Genomic DNA, 23,328 nt, shown 5'->3' with positions numbered 1-23,328 from the left:
AGGCCAGATTTGAGCTCAGGTCCTCCTGAATCCAGGACCGGTGCTCTATCCACTGCACCACCTAGCTGCCCCAAGATGACCCATTTTTTAGCTACAACATTGTCTAATAAAAGGGGCAGTTACCGATGTTGATGGAGGGGCTGCCTGCACGGAGGATCACAGGACTAGATTTGGAGCTGGAAGGGTCTTAGAGCCCATCAAGCCCACTCCTCTCATTCCCCAGATGAGGAAACTGAGGTCATGGAGCCAGGAAAGGCCCGGGCCTTCTTGACTTTCTGTTTACTACCCTACACTCCCAAGTAAACTACATTTGTCAAGGAATTTCAGGCCCTTTAGACCCCGCAAATAAGTCTCAAACAGTTTAAAAACAACCACCCAAAGAGCTAATCCACAATCTTAACATCCTGGATGGTGGAAATTCCACGTCTTCAGTCGAGGTTTTGAGGGCCCACTCCCTGCTGGAGTGTAATCAATGCTATCACGAGGCAGGCTTGACTCCCTAGAAGCAAGAGGAGAGAACAAAATCTGGCCTTCTCCCTCTGGCTGGGCCGGGATGATGGGGAAAAGCCCAGCTCAGGAATGCAGTCTCCTATGAGCCAGCCTACAGGAAGAGAAGCCTCCTCTGGGGATGGAAATCTCTGCTCTCACCCTTCAGAGGAGGACCGACTGCATTTCACAGGGAGTCTGGCTTCTCCCTGCTGGTCCCACCTCATACCAGACTTAAAATACCCCTCCGGCCCAGACAAGATGGGTCAGGAAAGGTGTCAACAAAGGTATGCTAGGTGATTTAAAGAGGACAGTGACTTGGATCTTGGAATAAGAACGCGGTAAGTTATAGGACTGCGGTCTCATTCCCAGAGGTCCCTATGACTTTTTTTCTCCACAGGAAGATGGTTGGAAGTATAGACACTTGAAACACAGGTTGAAACCAGTGAGTGAGACCAGAGACAAAGAGCAGAAGCCCCATGCCCCAAAGGATCCAAAGAGGGGGGAATGCTGATGCAGGGAGTTTGCAGGGGTGACCTGGAGAAAAACAAAGCACAGGGGAATTCCCAGCTGGCTTCCGGCAGCAATGGGGCAGTGCTGGGGGAGGGAACGGTTCCCAGGGTTGGAAGACAGAGTTCTAGTCAGGTTCTAGGACCAATTCTACCACTACATGGCTTCGGGCAAGTTACATCACCTCTAACATTCTCAGCTCTGAGTTCTGCCATCCTGTGTTCTAAGGGCCCTCCCAGTTCTGACATCCTGTGTTCTAAGGATCCTCCCAGCCCTGCCATTCTGTGTCCTAAGGGCCCTCCCACCTCTGCCATTCTGTGTCCTAAGGGCCCTCCCTGCTCTGACATCCTGTGTCCTAAGGGCCCTCCCAGCTCTGACATCCTGTGTCCTAAGGGCTCTCCCAGCTCTGACATTATTCAGTGACTCTAAAACTGTCCGGGGAAATCACATCCCAATTCTGACATCCCATGAGAACTTGTGTTTTGGCAGGAGATATCCCCAGGGCTCTCCCAAAGTGCTGGTTTACAGTAAACATGCAGGGTTGGTTTGGGTGGTGAGGTGGAGAGGAAGGAGAGAAGAGAATCCTTCTAGCCCTAACCTTTCCTTCTTTAAGGTCACTGAACATAGAGAAGGGGCCTGCAATTAGCAGCTACAGTCCGTGACAAACAGTTTAGGGGAAGTTTGCAGTTCTGCCATTTCTGCTGCAAGTGTACATGTGGATGGGACTGGGGGTGGGGTGGGTGGGCATCTCACCAAAAGAGAAAACTGGGTGCTTTTTAGGGGGGCAGGGGGTTGTTCTATTGCATCTGAATCATACAGCCTGATCCAAACACCTTTGGCTAGACAGACCTTCCACCCACCCTTGAGCAGGACCGGGGAACAGATTTCTGACTTCAGCAGAAAGAACCCCCTTCCCCTCTCGCCTACAGCAGGTGGGTGACAGCGGGACGGAGACAGCTGTGCAGCATCCAGCCCTTCCCCAACTCCGTCACAGCCAGATGTGGGGCACCATGAGCCCTCGCTGGGCCCCTGGGCACTGGGACAACGCTACTGTTTGAGGCCAGAGTTAAAAACCAAACCCTCCCCCCTCCCACCCAAAAAAATAGAAAAGCCCCGGACAGGAGTGATCCAGAGGGTTTCTCACACGTGGGTGAGGAAACAGCACCCCTGGGTCAAGGTGCCTTCACGGAAGCTCTGTGCTCAAGTCTCATCTTAGCTTATAAAAGTAATAAATTAATTGTAGGGATCTGCCTCCGCGGCTATTTACAAAAGTGCCCGACCGGCCGAGGAAAGGCCTTCTCTCACCCACAGCACCTGCACGCTACAAAAATAAGGAGACTTCTTTCCAGTTCATAGAAAAAAAAACTTGTGGTGGTGGTTTGTGTTCAGGTCCGTGGTTTCCTTGCACTGGGTCTGGTGTTTTCTGCTTTTTTGTTTCCCCCTCCCAAACGGGCACATCCTGAAGGCTTGCTCTTCCTGAGGTTCGTGGCTTTTGGAAGGTGGCGAGTTTCCTTTCTCCCGCACCCTGTCACGAGGACGCATGCATCGACTTGACTCAGATCTGAGAGGCAGATGCAGAGTGGGTGGGATGGGCAGGGGTGGGGGGGGGGGTCCTCGCCGGGGCGCGGAGGCCTGGAAGCCCCGATGGGATAGGTGGGCAGGCTCCGCTTCCTGTGACTTCCCACCTCGGGCGTGGCTTCTAGCGCCGGTCCCCGTCCTTCTTCTTCGCATCTCTGGGACTGGCTCGGGGAGCTCGAGGGTCAGGTCCTGCCCGCTCCTGGCCTCCCGAGAGCTGAAGGATGGGCAGAGACTTGGTGGCCTGCAGGGGGCCCCGAAGGGCTCGGCCCGCCCTGGGGGGCTGCTGCCCCGAGCCCAAGTCCCGGAGGTCCCTGCTATTCCGCCGCTGGGATGAGAGACTCTTGTACTCGACTGCCTTGGTCCCGTCCGTCTGCTCGGTGTAGACCTTGGCCAGCAGCTGGAGGGGAGGATAAGAGCCCTGACATTCCCACTCTGCCGAGCCTGGCTCGTGCACCTCGCCCTCCAAGCCCTGCACAGCGATCTGGGGGACGGGCCCCCTCGGCTCCGCCTGGCCCTCCTGCCTGCAGGAGCCCTCGTCCCCCAAGCCCCCGGGCTCGGGTTCATCAAAGCTCACCTCCTGGACAGCCTCTTGTTTTTTGAACGAGTCTCGGCGCTCTGAGAGGTTCAGGCGCCGCATGACCACGACCTCCTGATCCCGCTCCTGACGGTCTGCGGCCCAGTCTCTCCCCCGGCTCGCCCGGCCGTGGTCTCCGGGACCACCGCTGCCGGCCCCTGAGACGGCCTGCATGGATGTCTCCTCGAGGCCATCCCCGTCTCCTGCCGGCATTTCAAGGGTGAGCTTACGGCCCCCCAATGGCTTCTTTTCCACCAAGGAGGGGGCAATTTTGTCAGCAGACTGCCCTCGCTTCAGGAGAGGAGATCGGGGGGTCTCGGCACTCCGCGGCCGAGAAGTCTGCCTGGTGATCATCGGGGGGGACAAGGTCTTACCCTGGAAGGCATAGAGGTTTTTGGGGTAACCTGGTAAAGGAGATGGAGATCTCTGCGGTGACGGGGGCTGGGGTCCCGGGGAGGGAGTACAGGCCAGCGGGGATGGAGGGATGCTGCTCGTTGACTTCCGGCGACCGACTTTATATCGCGGGGCCCCCAGCTTGGAGGCCAGCCCATGCAGGGAGCTAGGCCGGATGTGGCCCGCTGGGGAGGTGGGAGTGCTGGAGGACGGCGAAGTGCTCTGTGGAGATGCAGTATCTGAAAAGCGAGAAACACTAAAAGTGGGAACCCAAGCCAAGACTCAACTCTCCGCCAACTACCCAGGCTACCAAGTCAAGGCAGCGACCCAGGGTATGTTCTGAGCCTCGCTGGAGTGAAGGGACCCTTCCTCCCTTGAGGCAAGGCTTCCCATGCAATCCACCTGGTGTTCTGGAGAGCCGGAATACCTCCCAAGCAAACCTTCCTTCTCGTGCCTTTCCCCTGACGAACCCAAGCTGAGCCCTTTGGAGCGATATGGACGGGTTAGACCTCAGGAGGGTGGGTCGCCTGGACGTGGTGATTTTGTCACCATGACTCAAGAATGAGTGGGAGCGACAGCAGATGTGTGAATGAACAGGGTGGCCTTGGACAAGTGAGAGACATCCTTTGGGAGGAAGGATTTATGAAGCACCTACTACATGCTGGGCACTGTGCTAAGTGCTTTTCAACTATTATCTATTAATCCTCACAACCTCCCTCTGGGACAGAGGTGTTTTTCTTATCCCCATTTTCCAGATGAGGAACCCGAGGCAGATAGAGGTAAAGGGAGTTGTCCAGGGTCACATAGCTAGCAAGTGTCTTGAGGCTGGATTTGAATTCAGGTCCTAACTTCAGGCCTGGCACTCAATCTATCCACTGTACCACCAAGCTGCTTCTGGAGAGGTTCTAAGTTAGGATCACAGATTTAGAGCTAGACATGACCTGAGAGATAATCTAGACCAGGGTGGGGAACCTGCGGCCTCGAGGCCATGGGCCTTCTAGGTCCTCAAGCGGGTCCTATGACTGAAGCCAAACTTTCTTTTTTTTTTAATTAATTTATTTTTAGTTTTCAACATTCACTTCCACAAGATTTTGAGTGCCAAATTTTCTCCTCATTTCATCCCTCCCCCCAGCCCCAGATGGCATGCATTCTGAATACTTCTAATCTGCCCTCCCTTCTATCTCTCCCCCCTTATCTTATCCCCTTCCCCTTCTATTTTCCTGTAGGGCAGGACAGAGTTCTATACCCCATTTCCTGTATATCTTATTTCCCAGTGGCATGTGAAAACAATTTTTTTTAACTTTTGTTTTTAAAATTTTGGGTTACAAATTTTCCCCCTTCCTTCCTCCCCACCCACCCCTATTGAGAAGGCAAGCAGCTCAATACAGGTTATAGATGTGTAGTCACGCAAAATACTTCCACAGTAGTTATGTTGTGGAGAACTAAGTATATTTCCCTTCATCCTACCCCGTTCCCCATTTATTCTATTCTCTCTTTTGACCCTGTCCCTCCTCAGAAGTGTTTGCTTTTGATTATCCCCTCCCCCAATCTGCCCTCCTCTATCATCCCCCTGCTCTCTCGTCCCCTTCCCCCCTATTTTCTGTAGAGTAAGATAGATTTTCACACCCCATTGTGTATGTTATTCCCTCCTTAAGCCAAATCTGATGAGAATAAGATTCACTCATTCCCTCTCACCTTCCCCGTTTCCCCTCCACTGTAAAAGCCTTTTCTTGTCTGTTTTATGTGAGATAATTTACCCCATTCTACCTCTCCCTTTCTCCTTTTCCCAGTATAATCCTCTCATCTCTTAATTTTATTCTCCAGATATCACCCCTTCATCTTCACCTCAAGCTGTGCCATCTATCTATCTACCTATCTATCTATACACACATATAATTTTTTTCCCTCCCACTACCCTAATACTGACAAAGGACTCATGAGTTACAAATATCTTTCCATGCAGGAATGTAAACAGTTCAACCTTAATAAGTCTCTTATGATTTCTCTTTTCTGTTTACTTCTTCATGTTTCTCTTGAGTCTTGTATCTGAAAGTCAAATTTTCTATTCAGCTCTGATCTTTTCATCAACAATGCTTGAAAGTCCTCTATTTCACTGAATGACCATTTTTTCCCCTGAAGGTTTGCGCTCAGTTTATGCTCAGTTTCACAGAAAACTCCCGGGATTATTTTGGATTTGGTCATAGGGCCACACGTGAGGATCTAGAAGGCCACGTGGCCTCAAGGCCACAGGTTCCCCATCCCTGATCTAGTCCCACCCCTTCATTGCATGGATGAACCCAAGGCCCAGAAAACTAAGGAGACCTCAGGAATAGTCGGTGGCTCCCTAGTGCCTCTGAAAGTCCTTCGTCTTCTGGCCCGGGCCTATGTGTTTGGCTCCACTGCCCCAAGAATCCCCGGGATGCGCTCCAGGTTTCGAATGAATGGCTCTCTACCTGCTGTTCCCCACTCTCTCTCTAGATTTGTTTTCTGACTGTGCCAAGAACGCATTCCGTCTCCAGCCCTGCTTCTGAAAAATCCCTAGCTTCCTTCAATGGCCATCATCATCACTAACATTCACATGGCATTAAACAGTTTGTAAGGAGCATTGCAAAAATTGCCTCACCCTCAGAAGAAGCCTGGGAGAGGGAGGTGCTATGACTGTCTCCATTTCACAAATGAGGAAACTGAGGCAGAAGGGTTTCCTTAGCTAGAAAGCGTCTGGGCAGCATTAGAACTCAAATCTTTTTGACTTCAAGTCCAGAGCTCCAACCGCTGCGCCCCCTAGTGGCCTTCAGTGTTCAGCTCATGTACTGCACCCTACAAGATGCTTTCCCCAATTGTCCCTAGCTACTAGTCCTCTCCTCAAAACATCATCCAGATAATCATCTGTCCTGCGTATTGTATCCCACAGTAGAATGGAATCTCCTTGAAACTAGGGGCTATTTTTCATTTTGTTGCTCCGCCCCCAGCACCTACTCCAGAGCGTGGCGCATAATAAATGCTCGTTGAAGGGGCAGCTAGGTGGTGCAGTGGACAGAGCACCAGAGTCAAGAGGACCTGAGTTCAAATCCAACCTCAGACACATGATACTCACTAGCTGTGTGACCCTGGGCAAGTCACTTAAGCCCAATTGCCTAGCCAAAAAACAAAAACAAACAAACAAACAAAAAACCCCGGCTCCTTGGACTGGATTTACTTGTCTGAAGACTGAAGGGCAGTAAGGAGAAGAAGCAGGCATTGAAGCCACCGCTACCCCATCCGCCTCTAAGCTGCCTCTGCTTGCTGCCTCCGTCTACCCTGGGACCTGGGGTGTGAAGGACAGGCCAGTAATTCGCGCTGCTTGGCACACAGCAGGCACTTAATAGATGTGTATTGACTGATTGACTGATAGGAGCTGGAGTAGAGTTTAAGATACAAAAGGGGCCATACGCTGACACTGTTGGTGGGGAGGGTGATGCATGAACACAGAATGGAGCATCAAGAGGACAGAGGACGGGGGAGGCGGTCTGTGAACAGCAGCCAACAGGATTTGTCAAAACTGGTCCAGAAACAAGGACTGCCCTAAATGCACCCCAGAAAAGAATCATGTGTACAGCAGCTCTTTTCGTGGTGGCAAAGAATGCTACCGTCTGGGGGTGCCCTCAACTGGGGGATGGCTGAACAAATTATGGCAAGGAGTGCAGCTAAGTACTACTAAGAAAACTCCTGAGGAATTACGGAAAGGAATATTGTTATACTTTAAGAAATGAGGAAAATGACATTTTCAGAGAAACGGCTGTAAAGTGATGTGAGCCGAGCCAGCAGAACAATGTATCTGACAACAGCATTGTGAAAACAAACAACACTGAAAGACTTAAGAATTCTGATCGCTGCACGGACCAGCCCGGACTCCAGAGAACCTGATGGAGGATGCAGTCCTAGATGGCAGACTCGGGGTGCAGAACAAGACTCACATTTTTGGACGTGGTCACAGTGGGAATCTTTTTTGTTCAACTAGGCATGCTGGTTACAAGGGTTTTTCTTTTTTTTTTTAATAGGGGGAAGGCAGGAGGGAGAGATGATAAATACTTACTAATTAAAAAAAATGTAATTTAAAAAAAAAAAGAAAGAAATCAAATGGCCTAATTCAAATGGTATGCAATGAAAATCCGAATTCCAGGAGTGAAACAAATTATTTTGCACTTAAGTGCTTGGCAACCCATGGTAACAAGTACACCACCCCAAAATATGGAGTGACAAAGCCAATCACCTGCTGTCTTGCTTATTACCCTTATAAGATGAACTAGGATGGCTTGTGAGAGGCACCATGTTGGAGTGGGGGGTGGGGGGGGGTCAGCCTTGGAGTCATGAACACCTGAGTTCCAATCCTCCCTCTGACATACACAGGTTGTACTGGTTTGCTGCTGGGCCATTGGCTTCTGAATAGCTATGACTTGGACAAAATCTCTGAATCTTGCCAATTAGCAGGCACTGGAGATGAGGCCAATGTGGAAGGTCCCATCCATCCACCTTGTTGTGGGCTCCGGATTCAGGTCTTGCCAGAATTACCATTGGAAGAACAAGGAAGGATCAGTCAGGCCTACTGTACTCTGCCCTGGTCAGACGACATCTAGAGATAGTCATGTTGTGTGCCAGATGCCTCGTTTTAGGAAGAACACTGAAAATGTGAAAGTGTTGTAGAAAAATTGGAGGCTGAAATGATGGATGATGGAAGAGGTTGGGATGGTATCATAATAATCGGTTAAAGGAATTAAAGATTTAGGGGATAGGGGAAGAGAGAAGGATAAATTACCTTCTTAAAACTATGCCAAAGTTGACTGGGTTACCTAGAGTTAATGGATTAGCATCTATTTGGCACCTACTGTGTACCCAGCACCATGCTAAGCACTGGGGATTCAAAAAAAAGAAAAAATACAGAAGGTCTCCAAGTAAAGGCAGGCAAACCACCTGTTGGCCCTGTTGTGGGGGAGATTCTTATTTGGGTCTGGGTCGGACAAGGGCAGAGGTTCTTAATTCTTAATTGTTTCAAGGCCTCTTGGTCAGCCTGGCGAGGCCTAGGAAATGACTCTCAGAATAAGGTTTTGAAATAACAGAAGAAAATTAGGATTTGGGGAATTTCAGTTACAGCTTTAGTGAAAATAAATCTGTCAACTTTTTTCCCATCTCCAGCTCATCTCTGCCTCCTGGCTTCCTAGGCTTTCTCTCTGTGGATTATTTCCAGTTTCTTCTGTCTATAGCTTGCTTGCATATAGTTGTTTTGCATGTTGTCGTTAGATTGTAAGCTCTCTGAGGGCAGGGCCTATCTTTTGCCTTTCTTTGTATCCTCAGTGCTTAGCATAGAGCCTGAATCATAGTGTAGGTACTTGATAAATGTTTGTATGGATGATATTAAATTCCATGCTGGCATATGGGAGAATCCAATCTATGCCACAAGACCCATGCAAATGAATTTAAAAGAAAAAGGCAGAATTGATCAAGGTGCTCAGGAAGGCAAGCATCCTCAGAGCCCAGAAGCATGCTGCTAGTAAGAGCTAACCACCCACCTCAATCTGGAGTTTAACAAAGATTTTCACACTAACAGAACACACTGATTAAACTGGCAAATAAACAGAAAGAGAAGACATGGTCCCAAACACCAGGTAGGCCCCAAGTCCAGTGAGCATCCTTCCCTCCTTCCCAGACACCACCAGGGAAACAAGAAAGAATCGCTTGGTACCTGGCGGGGCATCAGGAGCAGGGCTGCGGCAGGGGGTGGCTGGTCCGGGGGACAGGCTGTGGGTAGGAGAGCCAGGAAGGCTCTCACTGGAAGACAGGGAGTGGTGGAGCCCAGAAGAGAAACTTCGACTCGTGTGCAGCATCGTTGACTGCTTGGAGATCTTTTTAAAGAGAGACTTCCTCCTTCAAAGGCAGAGAAGAACAAACAATGTGCCCATGTCAGAGAGTAAGAAATAAGCCCCAGCTCAAACTGGAATGGACGTGGGGATTGTGAAAGCCAGAACATGGGTGACTGTCCTAAGTCCCTCTCCCTCTCTGGGCCTCAGTTTCCTCATTTGTTTCGGAGGTTCTTAAACTTTGTGATGTGAGTCCCTCTGGTGGTCTGAGGAAGTCCAGGGATGGATTGATCAGTTCTAAGAGTGACTTTAAAGGCATAAAATTAAATCCACAGGATTGTAAAAGAAACCAAAAGGTAGTGAAAATAAAGATGTAATTTAATTTTTTCCATCCTAAAATCTCTAAGAACCCCAAAACAAGACAGTCTCTAAGCTCCAACATTCTATGTTCTTTGTACTAAGTGCACTCTGACCTGGCACTGTAAAAAGGTCCCTTTGAGCCCTGACAGTCTTTATTCTGTGTTCTAAGGGTCTTTCTCACTCTAATATTTTATATTTTAACGTTCTTCCTAGCTCTGATATCCTGTGTTCTAAGAGCCCTCCAAGCTCTGCCTTTCTGGGTTCTAAGGGCTCTCCCAGTTCTGCCATTCTCTGTTCTAAGGGCTCTCAAGCTCTGACGTTCTGTTTTCTTAGGTCCTCCCAGCTCTGACATTCTGAGTTCTAAGGGCTCTCCCAGCTATGACATTCTGGGTTCTAAAAGCCCTCCCAGCTTTGATACTCTAAAGGGCCTATCCCTGACCCTCGGAGTTCTTAGGCCTATCTCTGAATGTATCATTTTACATCATGATAGGGCAAATCTCTGAATGTAAATTATTTTAAATGACATCATCCCCTAGTTTGAAGTGTTGAAAAAATCTGTTATTTTCTGTGTGATTATGCAACAAGTTCCAAGGCAGGCAGCCTTCAATGCTCAGAGGCAGTGGAAGGAATCTAGGTGACATTCTGGGGGACGCCTGGGCACAGCTGTCTCCTCTGGAGGAGGATGGTTCTCAGCAGTCTGGGACGGTGCAGGGTCATCCCAGACAGCCTGGCGGCGGCACCATAAATGGCCCTGCTGGGTTAGCCAACAGTGCCTGGGGAATCAGGGCCCCTGCCCTGCTCCAAACTTCTGCCAGAGATTTATTTTGAGCAAGACCCATAGCTTTAAAACCACAGATTCCTCATTTCTTTTTAGAGCTTATGAAATTACTCTCCCTGTTCCTCCCAACACCCTCCTCGCTCTGAGAAACCCCATAAGGAAGTCTTTTGTGCAGAAAATAAAGCAGGGAAGGAGGCAGACTGGACTGGATTACTTTGCAAGGTCCCTTCCAGGCGTTTTTTGGTGTGAAAATCAAAGGACACACAGACAGTTTAGAGCAGAGGTCTTAACTCGGGGTCCACAGATGACGGACAGATTTCAGGAGAATCGGTGAAGTTAAGACACCTTTACTGTCACTAACCTCTCCTTGAAATGTGCCATTTCCTTCAATTATTTAGAAATCTTATTATGAGGAGGGGTCCATTCGCAGGCTTCCCCAGACTGACTGCCAAAGGGGCCCCAGATACAACAAAGGGGAGAAACCCCTAGTTTGCAGAGTGGCATCATGGGAAGTACCGGCAGTGGATTGGGAGTTAGGTGAGAACAGGTTTGAATCCTACCTTCCACACTCACTGGCTATGTTTGCGACTACAAGCAAACCATTTGACATCTCTGAGCCTCAGTTTCCTTATCTGAATACCTATAATAATAACAGCTACCATTTCTATATCACCTACTCCAGCAGGTAACTGTGCTGAGCACTTTAAAAATATCATAACCCCAATTGCCCTCACAAAAAAAAAAATATATATATATATATAAATAAAATTTCATTTGATCCTCACAACAGCCCTGGGAGAGGTAGGTGCTGTAATTATCCCCTTTACAGATGAGGAAACTGAGGTAGACAGAGGTGAAGTGATTTGTCCAGGGTCACACAGCTACTAAGTGTCTATGGCTGGATTTGAACTCAGGTCTTCCTGACTCCAGGTCTGATGCTGTGTGCGCTATGGCTCCCCCTAGTGGCCTAGTACAACATGCACACCTGAAGATTATACAAGTTAAGGAATGTAATTTGTTGTTCAATTGTTTCAGTAGTGTTGGACCCTCTGTGACCCCATCTAGGGTCTTCTTGGCAAAGATACTGGAGTGGTTTGCCATTTCCTTCTCCAGCTAATTTGATCAATGAGAAAACTGAGGCAAACAAGGTTAAATGACTTGTCCTGGGTCACACAGCTAGCACGGGTCTAAGGCCAGATCTCAACCCAGGTCTTCCTGACTCAAGGCCCAGTGCTCTATCTACCACACCACTTAGCTGCCCACAGGCAAACATCCCCAATTCCCTAAGTTGAGCCATACAGAGCAAGGTCTTGGGACCCCTCACCTTCCTGAAGCTTGGTCACTAGAGTAAGAGGGCCACAGAACACAGGCTATAAACTAGAAAATACCTTAAAAATCTCCCCGACCTGGTTTTTTTTAACAGTTGGGGAAACTGAGGCCCAAACAGGGGAAGTGACTTCTCCCAAGATCTAGGAACTCTGTGCCTTCAGGTCTCCAAATATTACAAACCCTGCTCAGACCTAAGCGTGGTCCTAATACCTTGAGAGATGTGGGACGGACCTATAATAAGACTAGCACAACATAGAGCTGGAAGGTTTGCAAGGAGCTCTGCATATTTTATTTCATTTAATCCTCATGACAACCACGGAGGTGGTGCTACTAGTATCACTCCCCTTTTACAGAGGAAACTGAGGCTGACTTGGCCAGGACCACACAGCTAATGTCTGAGGCAGAATTTGAACTCAGACCTCCTGACTCCAGGTTGCTTGCTGTTTGTCCTTAGTCCTTGAAGAGGACCGTGACATCAGGGAGGTGATGCCATGACATGCAAGTGAACTGGATTTAAGCGAGGCAGGGCTGTGGGACCAGAGCAAATTGGGGTTAAGGCTGGTCTTTAAGAGAAAAAATGAAACAAGAAAAAAAGTTTCAGAGATTAAAATTCACATTCCCTTTGGGCAGAGCACCCGTAGGATTATGATACCCTATGTGGAGAGAGAAAAAAGGAAGAAGGTAGGAATGAAGGAAAGAAAGACAGACAGACAGAGAGACATCAGGGAGGTGATGCCATGACTTGCAAATAAATTGGATTATAGTGAGGCAGGGCTGTGCAAAGTCACCAGCCTCACTTTCTCCTCTGGAGCCATGTGGGTCCAGTGTCCAGACTCAGATCAGGAGACTGGGGATGGCCCAGGAAGCAGTGGGGGACTTTGGCCTTTTCAAGCTAAGTAAGGTCTTTAACAGGGCTCAGTTAAAGTGATAAGCACTGAGGATTTAAAAAAAGATAAAAACAAACAAACAAAAGCCAAAAAAATAGGCCCTGCCCTCAAGGCGTTTCCAGTCTAACGGGGCAGATGACACACAAACATCTACAGGAAACAAGATACAGATAAATGAGAGAGGATCTCAGAGCTGGGAAGGCTTCTCTAGAAGTACTCCCCGTCCAGCGCCCCATCCCCCGCCCCCCAGGTGCCTCACTGCAGGCTGTTCGCCGGCCCTCGCCCAGCACGCACCTGTCCTGATTCTCCCGTTTCCTGCTCTTCTTGCTCCGGCGGGCCATGCGGCCTTTGTTGCTGTGTTTCCGGGCTGGGCCAACCTTGATGGAGGTGTTCTCCAGGGCGGTGGTTCTAAGGGAGATCTTACTGTTGCTCTGGAGGACAGATTACAAAGGCTGAAGTGTGGCTGATAGCCAGCTCCTGACTCTGGCATTCAGGGCCCCACTCCCACCTTCCATCATCCGCATTCCTCTCCACCCTCCTCCCACTCTTGTCCTGCTCTCTCCACGCCTCTGCCCATGGGACTACCTTCCTGGCATGGAGTCCTGCCCCCTCCCTTCTTCTGCTGTCCCTCCACAGCTTATCGAGATGCTGCTTCCTCTAGGCCCCCTTCCTTGGCTCCTTCTCATCCCACGTGAAGTGATCCTGTTTCTCACAGTGTTCTGCCTCCACCTGCCTGCGGCACTCCTCTCAGTCACTTCTTCATGTGCCTAGGCCTGCCCCCATTTGATCCCAAGCGCCCTTGGCCTTAGAGTCCCCAGAGTCCAGCGGGAGGCCCTGGGCCTCACAGGTGTGTGGGCGGTGGATACCTTCAGCAGCAGCTCCACGACGTCCATGTGAACCAGTCCAAGCACAGACTCTCCGTTGATGTGTGTGATGAGGTCTCCCGCCCGCAGTCCAGCCTCATGAGCAGGGCTCCCTTCCTCCACGCTCTGAAGGAAAGAGGGGCTGTTAGCGACCCAAAGCAACCCCGTTAAAGACTTTCTCGGGAAGGACGGGAGGATGCCTGCAGGAACACTGCCTTACCTAGCAAAATGCAGACAAAAGAGGCAGGAGACCCAGCCCAGTGAGAGCTCTTTTGCCTTTGTCTGCCCAGGGATGGCACCATGCCTTACACACAGACACGTAACAAATGCTCGCTGAACTGAATTAAACCTGCCTGGTCTCCAGTTCTGATGGCCACCATCTCAACCTCAGGGCCTTCTCTCTGAAATCATTTCCAATCTACCTTGTGCGGCTCTTGTTTGTACACAGCTGTTCACACACTGTCTCCCCCATTAGACTGAGAGCTCCTTGACAGCAGGGACTGGATTTTGCCTTTCTTTGTACCCTCTGGTACTTAGCACAGTGCCTGGCACACAGTAGGCATTTAATAAGTGCTTAATACTAAATTCACTGCAAAATCTTGGCAAATATGGCAGAAACTAGGCATAGACCAACATCTTACACCATATGCCAAGATAAACTCAAAATGGGTACATGATTTAGATATAAAGACTGATACTATAAGCAAACTGGGAAAGCAAGGAGTAAGTTACCTGCCAGAGTTATGGAGAAGGGAAGAATTTATGACCAAACAAGAGAGAGAGGGAACATTATGAAATGCAAAATGGATGATTTTGATTACATTAAACTGAAAAGTTTTTGTACAAACAAAGTCAATGCAACCAAGATTAGAAGGGAAGGAGAAAACTGGGAAACAATTTTATAGCCAGTGTCTCTGATAAAGGCCTCATTTCTAAAATATATAGAGAACTGAGTCAAATTTATGAGAATACAACTCATTCCCCAACTGATAAATGGTCAAAGGCCATAATCAGTTTTCAGATGAGGAAATTAAAGCTATCTATAATCATATGAAAAAATGTTCTAAATCACTATTGATGTAGAATATGCAAACTAAAACAACTCTGAGGTACCACATCACACCTATTAGATTGGCTAACATGACAAAACAGGAAAATGACAAATGTTGGAGAAGATGTGGGAAAATTGGGACACTAATGCATTGTTGGTGGAGTTGTGAAGTGATCCAACCATTCTGGAGAGCAATTTGGAACTATGCGCAAAGAACTATAAAACAATGCATACCCTTTGACCCAGCAACAGCACTTCTAGGGCTGTATCCCAAAGAGATCACACAAATGGGAAAAGGACTCACATGTACAAAAATATAGTGGTTCTTTTTGTGGTGGCAAAGAATTGGAAATTGAGGGGATGCCCATCAATCGAGGAATGGCTAAACAAATTGTGGTATATGAATGTAATGGAATACTATTATGCTATAAGAAATGATGAGCAGGTAGACTTCAGAAAAACCTGGAAAGACTTGCATGAATTGATTGAGTGAAGCGAGCAGAACCAGGAGAACATTGTAAGCAGTAACAGCCACATTGTGTGATGACTGACTTTGATAGACTTAGCTCTTCTCAGCAATGCAAGGATCTAAGACATCTCCAAAAGGCTCATGATGGAAAATGCTATCCACACCCAGAGAAAGAACTACGGAGTCTGAATGCAGATGGAAGCATACTATTTGCTCTTTTTTTGTTGTTTTGTTTCTTCTTTCTCGTGGTTCCTCCCATTGGTTCTAATACTTCTTTACAACATGACTGATGTGAAAACATGTTTAATGTGAATGTAGATGTAGAGCCCATATCAGATTGCAAGCTGTCTTGAGGTGGGGGGAGGGAAAGAGGGGGAGAAAATTTGGAACTCAAAAGCTTACAGAAGTGAATGTTGAAAACTAAAATAAATTAATTAAAAAAAAAGAATCCTGGCAAATTACTTCTTTTCTCTGGGCCTCAGTTACCCTAACTGTGATTATTAAAAAGTTTGAGAGGCATAGTTTCTGGGTAATTTAATCATTTTATTAATAAGGCCAGCAGGTTATTAATAAAAGGATGGTCATTTGGCAGTGTCTCTCTTAGACCAAAGACCCCCAGTGGTGGTAGGGTCACAGTTTATATGCCCATCAAAGAGGTGTTCCCAAAGGATGCCTACTCAACTCAAATGGGAGATGGGCTGTCGGGGTATGTGATTTAGGTCACTCAAATCTTGGTCAAAGAAACATCAATTTCCATATCACCTGTCTTGGTAATAGGGAGAGTAAATATTTTCTCAGAATCTGTCTGAGCAAACAAAACGTGCAAGAATATATCCATTAGCCTAAAACTTAGAATTTCTTTTACTGTCTAATTTGATCTTGGCCTGGGTAAATTTTTAAAAGATATTTCCCACGCTGGTTGGTTTCTGGATGAAGAAGAAAAGGGGAAAAGCCTTGGTCTTAATACAATAATTAGTTATTAAATGTAAGAGAGAAATATTCACTTCTCACACAGCTGTAAAATGAAGCTGGATTGATTCAAACTCTTAACCTGAGGGCCAGAGGTCCGTGAACTTGGAAGAGAAAAAAAAATTATGCCTTTATTTTCACTAACTTCTGGTTTCCTTTGCTAGCTGATATATTTTGTTTCAGGCATTTAAATACATGATTCTGAGAAGGGGTCCACAGGCTTCACCATACTGACTGCCCCAAGGCAGCAAGGACAAAAGGAAGTTATGAACTCCTGGCCTGTGTGGTCTTTAAAGCCCCCTTCCATCTAATGCTAGGTCCTTCTACCTTTGACATCTACATTCTAAGGTCAATGTGAGCTCTGACATTCCATGTTCTAAGGTCAATGCAAGCTTTGACATTCCATGTTCTAAGGTCAATGCAAGCTCTGACATTCCATGTTCTAAAGTCAATGCAAGCTCTGACATTTCATGTTCTAAGGTCAATGCAAGCTTTGACATTCCACGTTCTACGTTATTTCCAAGCTTGATATTCAATTTCTTGGTCATTCAGGGTAGGCTCTATTTGGGGCATATATAACATATGGAGTAAAGACATAACTTCTCATGGACATCTGAAATGACTTTACAAGGCAATGAACTGGATTTCTCACATGTAGCTTGAGTGCCAAAGGCTGTTACCAGAGAGGGGTTTTATGCACACCTTAGAAAGTAACTATGGTCCAGGAGACACAGCCTGACACCAGGAGTCAGGGGATGAGGGTTCTGGGCCTTGCTCCAGCACTAATGACAGTAGACCTTGGACACAAGGTGTTATATCAACTGGAGCTTAACTTTCCTTCTGCAAAAATGGAATTGTACTAGATGGTCTCTAAGATTCTTCCCAGGTACTGATGACACAATAAACTTCATTAAGCACCTACTATGCGGCCAGACCCTGTGCTGAGCACCGGGATTACTTCCAATTTATCTTGTATTTAGTTTGTTTGTACATTGCTGTTTGCAGCTCTTCTCCCCCATTAGATTCTGAGCTCCTTGAGGACAGGCAGAGACTGTCACCTTTCTTTCCCAGTACTTAGCACAGTGCCTGGCACACAGTAGGCACTTAATAAATGTTTTGTTATTCTGTTGTATCTGACTCTTGTGACCTCATTTGAAGTTTTCTTGGCAGAGATACTAGAGTGCTTTGCCATTTCCTTTTCCAGCTCATCTTACAGATGAGAAAACTGAGGCAAACAGGGTTAAGTAACTTGCCTAGGGTCACACAGCTAGTAAGTGTTCTATTTACTACACCACCTAGCTGCAAGAAAGTTACCTGACCAAGAATCAAACTGTGGCCAATGAATGTGCCAAATCCTAATCACCAGACCAGCAGGAAGATAAATAATAAACGTTTACTGACTCCCAGCTCTGACTGTTCTAAGGACCCTCTCAGATCTGACATTCTGTGTCCTATGGGCCCTCTCAGCCCTCACATCCTATGTTCTATGGGCCCTCCCAGCTCCGACATTTTGGGTTCTATGGGCCCTCCCAGCTCTGACATTCTCTGTTCTAAGGTTCCTCCCAGCCCTGACATTCTCTGTTCTATGGGCCCTCCCAGCTCTAACACGCTACATTTTAATCTCCCCTAGTATGTTCCCCATCGCACCCAGCTTCTCTGGACTCACCCAGACCACGTGGTGCACCGTGTAGACATCGCTGTCGCCCATGTAGACACGGATGGCCCTCAGGCTAAAGCCAAACTTCTTGCCGGAGCTGTGGATGATGATGGGCGGCCGCAGGTTGGTGATGCCAATGGAGGAGTCTCGGCTTGGGGAGGAGTCCCGGGAGGAGGGGTTGGAGGAGAGGGAATGGGGAGAGATGGGACTCATGAGGGCCCCACTACTGCAGTCATCTGTGGGGATTCAATTCAACAAGGCTTCGTTAACGTCAGTCCCAGACCCCGAGCAGGGACATGAGGACAAAACAGAAGAGGCCCTGCCCTGGAGGAGATTACCATTACCTTCTGCTTTGGGAAAATGCCACATAGACCTATCACCACAGTAAACATAAACAGGAAAGCAGGGAAGGAAGGAAAAGAGCGATTCTGCCCTTTACGGCCTGGGAACGAGCTTGTTTTCTCATCCATGACTCATCCACAAGCCCAGAATACCGTTCCCAGAGCAGGATGTTAGGCAGCCACAGCGTCTCGGTCAGAAGGCCGAGGCTCTGACTCCCAGCCTGGGCACCGAGGCATTTTGTGACCCCGGGAACAAGCGACTTAAGTCTCCCTGAGCCTCAGGGTCCTCCTCTGTAAAATGGGGATGAGTCACTTCCCCTCTCAGGAACTCCTGACTCAATTGTAAAAGGAGGGGTCTGGATCAGATCATCCCTGAGTTCTTTTCCATTCCAAATGCTCTGATTTCACAGAACCACAGAATTTTGGGGTGGGAAAGGAACCTCGGGGCTTGGGGAAACTAAGCCCCAGACTCTTCCCAAAAGAACCCTGGCTACAACCTCTCTGCCCCCCCCCACCCCAGCCTCTGCTGGAAGACCTCCAATAAGGGGCAGTACAACACCCCGGCGTAGCCTGTTCCATTCCGGGAAGGCTTGTATTGTTAGGAATCTTTTCCTGACATCAAATCTAAGTAGTTTCTCTTTTGGTAACTTCTACCCTCTGCTTCTGGTTCTTTCCTCGGAGGCCAGGTAGAATAAGTTTCTTTCTTTTTGTTAGATTGTAAGCTCCTTGAGGGCAGGAACTTCCTGCCTCTTTATGGATCCCCAGTACTAAGCACAGTGCCCGACACATAAAATGACTGTTTATCCACAGACTGATTCTTTAAGCCACAAATTCGTGCTCTGCCTCCCTCATTGGGGACTGAACAAAACCAATGCTAAGTTGATCTTTGTAAGCAGCAAAGTGTTGTACAAAGGTCACCTGAGGCCATGATTCCTTGGAGCCCAGAGAGCTCCCCCACCACGCCACGTGGTCAGACAGGGAGGGGCAGGAGTCCAGGTGCTAGGGGAAGGCGGGCTGGGATGGGACAGTGGGGAAGCAGGATGGGGTCCACAGGCTCAGTGATACCTGAAGTGATGACGAGGGAAAGGGCTGAGACCGAGGCCGATTTGGGCACCCGGCCCCCGCCGGGGGACGTCTTCTGCTTCTCAGGTGTTTCTTTCTGGCTGCCGAGGCGCCGGCTCCCCCCGCCTTCCAGGCCTCGAGGCGTGGAGTTCTTTGCTCCGGTGCTATTGCTCCGTAATCGGACGTGGCTGAGGCTTGAACCGTCAGCTGCATGTATGGCAACGGGGACAGACAATTGGCATGAGTGGACCCTTGCACCGGAGCACAGGCTGGGGCACCTGGGAAAGGCCCCGAGTGCTCTGAGCGGTATCAGTTAGGAAGGCCAAGACCCCTTCCTCCATCCCACACACGTGGTGGAGAGGACAGAAGGCTAGGCCTGGAGTCAGGAAGCCCTGGGTTCAACTCTATCCTCTGACACTTGCTGGCTGGGTGATCTCTCTGAGCCTCAACTCCCCCATCTATAAAATGGGAATAGGAAGACATGCAGAACCCCGCCCACTCTGGGCTGTAAGGAGGCTCCAATGGAAATGCGCAATGGGAAACGGCAGCAATCCTCCCCCTCGTCTTGGGGGAATTGAGGAGAAAGAGCAGAATGGAGGTTTGCCTAGCCCACCCATCTTGTACCCGTTTTCCAGGTCAGCACCCACCTGTGAGGGCAGACGCTTTGGTCGTCTCTTTCACTGGTTCCTCGGGTTCCCCTAACACGAAAATTGGCCTCTCTGGCTTCAGAGGTCCCTGGCTAGAGCCTTCGTCCTCGGAGGAGAAGGCAAACTTGGGCATGGGGTCCAGGCTGTAGGTGGTGCTCAGGGATGAGGGGCTCTGGCTCCTCTCAGGCTGGGAGGAGGAGGAGGAGGAGTGCCGCAGCGAGCCAGAGGATGTCCAGGACCTCAGCCTGGAGGGAGGAAGGCCAAGGGATGGAGGGAGCTCGGAGGTAGCTCCGGGGCCAAAGTCCTTCTGAGACCAGACACTGGGGACCTGGCTGTGCGTGGGGGCTGCTATCAGTGCAGGATGGCCCCTTCTCTGCCAGGGAGGGCATTCAAAGTCCTGCCTACCTTTGCAGTCTTCCTACATTCTGCTCCTTGCTATGATGGAGCTGCCCCTCCCAATCCTGGGCACCTTCCCCTGCTGCCCTCCCTCCTCGTCTCCGCCTCCTGCTTTCCCAGCTGAAATCCCACCAGCTTGTTCTGATTCCTCCTTAATGTGAGTGCCTTTCTCCTGTGGATTACCCCCCACTTCTCCTGTCTGTATCTTGTTTCTACAGAGCTGTTTGCAGGTTCTCTCCCCACTTAGACTGGGGGCTCCTCGAGGGCTGGCACTGTCTTTTGCCTCTCTTTATATCCCCAGCACTTAGTACAGTGCCTGTCACATAGCAGGTGCTCAATAAATACTTATTCCTGCAAATCAAAACGACTCTGAGGTACCACATCACACCTATCAGATTGGCTAACATGACAAAACACGAAAATGATAAAAATTGGAGAAGATGCGGGAAAATTGGAACACTAATGCATTGTTGGTGGAGTTGTGAAATGATCCAACCATTTTGGAGAGATATGGAACTATGCCCAAACGGTAATAAAAATGTGCATACCCTTTGACCCAGCGATAGCACTTCTAGGGCTGTATCCCAAAGAGATCATAAAAATGGGAAAAGGACCCACGTGTACAAAAATATTCATAGCAGTTCTTTCTGTGGTGGCAAAGAATTGGAAATTGAGGGGATGCCCAACAGTTGGGGAATGGCTGAACAAGTTGTGGTATAGGAATGTAATGGAATACTGTTGTGCTATAGGAAATGATGAGCAGGCAAACTTCAGAAAAACCTGGAAAGACTTGTATGGACTGATGCTGAGTGAAGTGAGCAGAACCGGGTGAATGTCGTACACAGCAACAGCCACACTGTGCAATGACTAACTTTGATAGACTTGGCCCTTCCCAGCAAAGCAAGAGTCTAAGACATCTCCCAAAGTCTCATGATGGAAAATGAAAAAAATGGAAAATGCTATCCACATCCAGAGAAAGAACTATGGAGTCTGAATGCAGATCAAAGTATACTATTTGCTCTTTTTTCTTCTCCTGTTTTGTTTTGTTTTCTCTTTCTTGTGGTTCCTTCTATTGGTCCTAATTCTTCCTTACAACATGACTAACGTGAAAAAAAAATACTTATTCCTTTTTCCTGATTTCTGCTCCTCCTCTGCACCCTCTGGCTTTCCCTGAAGTCTTAGCTAGGATCCCACCTTCTGCCAGAAGCCTTTTCAGGTCCCCATTAATGCGAGGATCTTTCCTCTGGGCTGTCCTCTGCCTTTCTTTGGATGCTCAGCACTTAGCACCATGTTTGGCACACAGCAGGTGCTTAATAACTGCTTGCTGATTTGTCATCTGAGAGAGTCACCTACGTACCACAGAGCCAGCTGTCTCTCTGACTCTTACGTCAGGGGTTCCTAACCTGAAGTCTGTGGACATGTTTCGGAAAAATGTCGATAAGTGTTACGGTTTCCTCTGTAAACTTAGTATTTTATTTTAGGCATTTAGAAACATTATTCAGAGATGGGGACTATAAATTTCGCCAGCCTGACTGCCAAAGGGGCCCAGGTTCTCAACAAGGTTAAGAACCCCTGATCTATGTAAATAGGAATCCCCTTTATCACATTTCCAACAAGTGGCCACCAGCGCCTTCATTGATGGGGAACTCACTATCTTAATGGGCAGGGTTCCATTTCTGGACAATTTTGATTGTTACGTGATTTTACAGTGCTGTGTGGGTTGTATAGGACCCTTTCCTCACAGCTACCTCATGAGCTTGGCAGTACCTGGATTATTGTCCCATTTTACAGATGAAAAAATTGAGGCTCAGAGAGACTTCTTCAGAGAACCAGGAGAAACCCAAGTGGGTGACCGCAGGCCCCTATACCACGCAACACCGGGTCCTGGGTAAAATGCCAGGGGTGCCCTTCTGACCTCATGCCTCTAGAATGGGTGGCAGAGGGAAGAAGGACAAGAAGGACCAGAAAGCTGCCCCCCTGGGCCTGTGCTGTGGCCCCCACTGCCACACGTGGGCTGTGAAGAAAGCCCAGCCCAGAGGCAGCAGGGTCGTGGGCAGGCCCTGCCTGTGTCTGCTCCCATCGGCTCCCACTCACCTGACTTCTGTGCTCAAAGGGCGGGTCTTCTCTTCCTCTGCCGCACCCCGATCCCACCTGTCCGATCTTTCTTCCTTGTCTTCACTGCAGCTTCTGTCGGAAAAGCTCAGGTTTGACTGAACAGCCAGGAATTCGGAACTGCTATAAACCTTCAGGAAAGAGTGGAGGAAAGGCACATGTTGGCCCAGAAAGGATATGGCGCCCCCAATCCTTTTGTTGTTTAAACTGCTATTTATTCATTTTTAGCATTCTTTTCTTTTTAAATTTTGAGCTCCAAATTCTGTCCCTCCTCTCCACCCACTGAGAAGGCAAGCAACACGATCGTCAATTACATGTGTGAAATCAGGCAAAACATATCTCCACGTTAGCCAAACACGCCCTAATTCTTGAAGAGAAACTGGACTCCCTTCTCTCTACGTGAAGACGTTTAAGCACAGAACGTCAGAGTGGACAGAGGCCTTGGGACTTTAAGAAGTCCTACTGATGGAAAGAACTGGCCGTGCTTCACTGGAGACAGAAGGCCCAGGGGAACGTGGCGGCGGTCTTCAAGGAGGCAAAGGGCTTTCCTGCAGAGGAGGAAGTGTCTTCTTCCATTTGGCCCTGGGGGGCAGAACCAGGAGCAGGGAGGAAGCTGGAAGAGGCAGATTTAGTCTAGAAGCTGGGAAAACTTCTAACAATCAGAGCTGTCCAAAAAGGGAATGGGATTCCCCTTCCAAGAGATATGGAAGACTTCCCCTTCCTTGGAAGTCATCAGGCACAAACCAGATTGGCAGGGGTGGGACTGGGTGGGGAGGATTCCTTCTGAATATGAGATAGATTCAATACTATGAGATAGACAGTATGAGATCCTTAGGTCCCTCCCAACTCTAAGATTCTATAAATCTTGAACTCCAAATGCCAGAGCTGGAAGGGTTCTTAGCACACAGACTGTCAGAGATGGGGGGGGCCCTTAGAACCCACAATGTCAGAGCTGGGAGGGTCCTTAGGACAAAGGATGTCAGAGATAGGGGGGCCCTTAGAACACAGAATGTCAGAGCTGGGGGGGCCCTTAGA

The 23,328-nt window shown here is 48.6% G+C and overlaps 1 protein-coding gene across 4 annotated transcripts in view; it reads right to left on the bottom strand.

Moving 5' to 3' along the window:
- Positions 1–1,578: 1,578 nt before the first annotated feature.
- MAST3 (microtubule associated serine/threonine kinase 3) overlaps positions 1,579–23,328 on the bottom strand; it is a 78,308-nt gene continuing 56,558 nt past the window's right edge. For 3 of the 4 annotated variants that reach the window (XM_027853100.1, XM_027853101.1, XM_027853103.1), the window contains 8 exons: positions 22,276–22,424; positions 19,786–20,030; positions 19,142–19,345; positions 17,745–17,971; positions 13,593–13,715; positions 13,021–13,157; positions 9,258–9,439; positions 1,579–3,780 (listed from right to left, as the gene is read on the bottom strand). In XM_027853100.1, the coding sequence (XP_027708901.1) occupies positions 2,696–3,780; positions 9,258–9,439; positions 13,021–13,157; positions 13,593–13,715; positions 17,745–17,971; positions 19,142–19,345; positions 19,786–20,030; positions 22,276–22,424 (2,352 nt within the window). In that variant the 3' untranslated portion in view covers positions 1,579–2,695. The remainder of the gene's footprint in view (positions 3,781–9,257; positions 9,440–13,020; positions 13,158–13,592; positions 13,716–17,744; positions 17,972–19,141; positions 19,346–19,785; positions 20,031–22,275; positions 22,425–23,328) is intronic. The other variant, XM_027853102.1, reaches the window with a different exon arrangement.

The sequence above is a fragment of the Vombatus ursinus genome, unplaced genomic scaffold (genome assembly GCF_900497805.2).
Source record: "Vombatus ursinus unplaced genomic scaffold, bare-nosed wombat genome assembly UNPS02009918.1, whole genome shotgun sequence".
NCBI classification, from domain to species: domain Eukaryota; kingdom Metazoa; phylum Chordata; class Mammalia; order Diprotodontia; family Vombatidae; genus Vombatus; species Vombatus ursinus.
The sequence above is the reverse complement of the archived record's forward strand: the minus strand, read 5'-3'. Positions and strand labels throughout refer to the sequence as shown.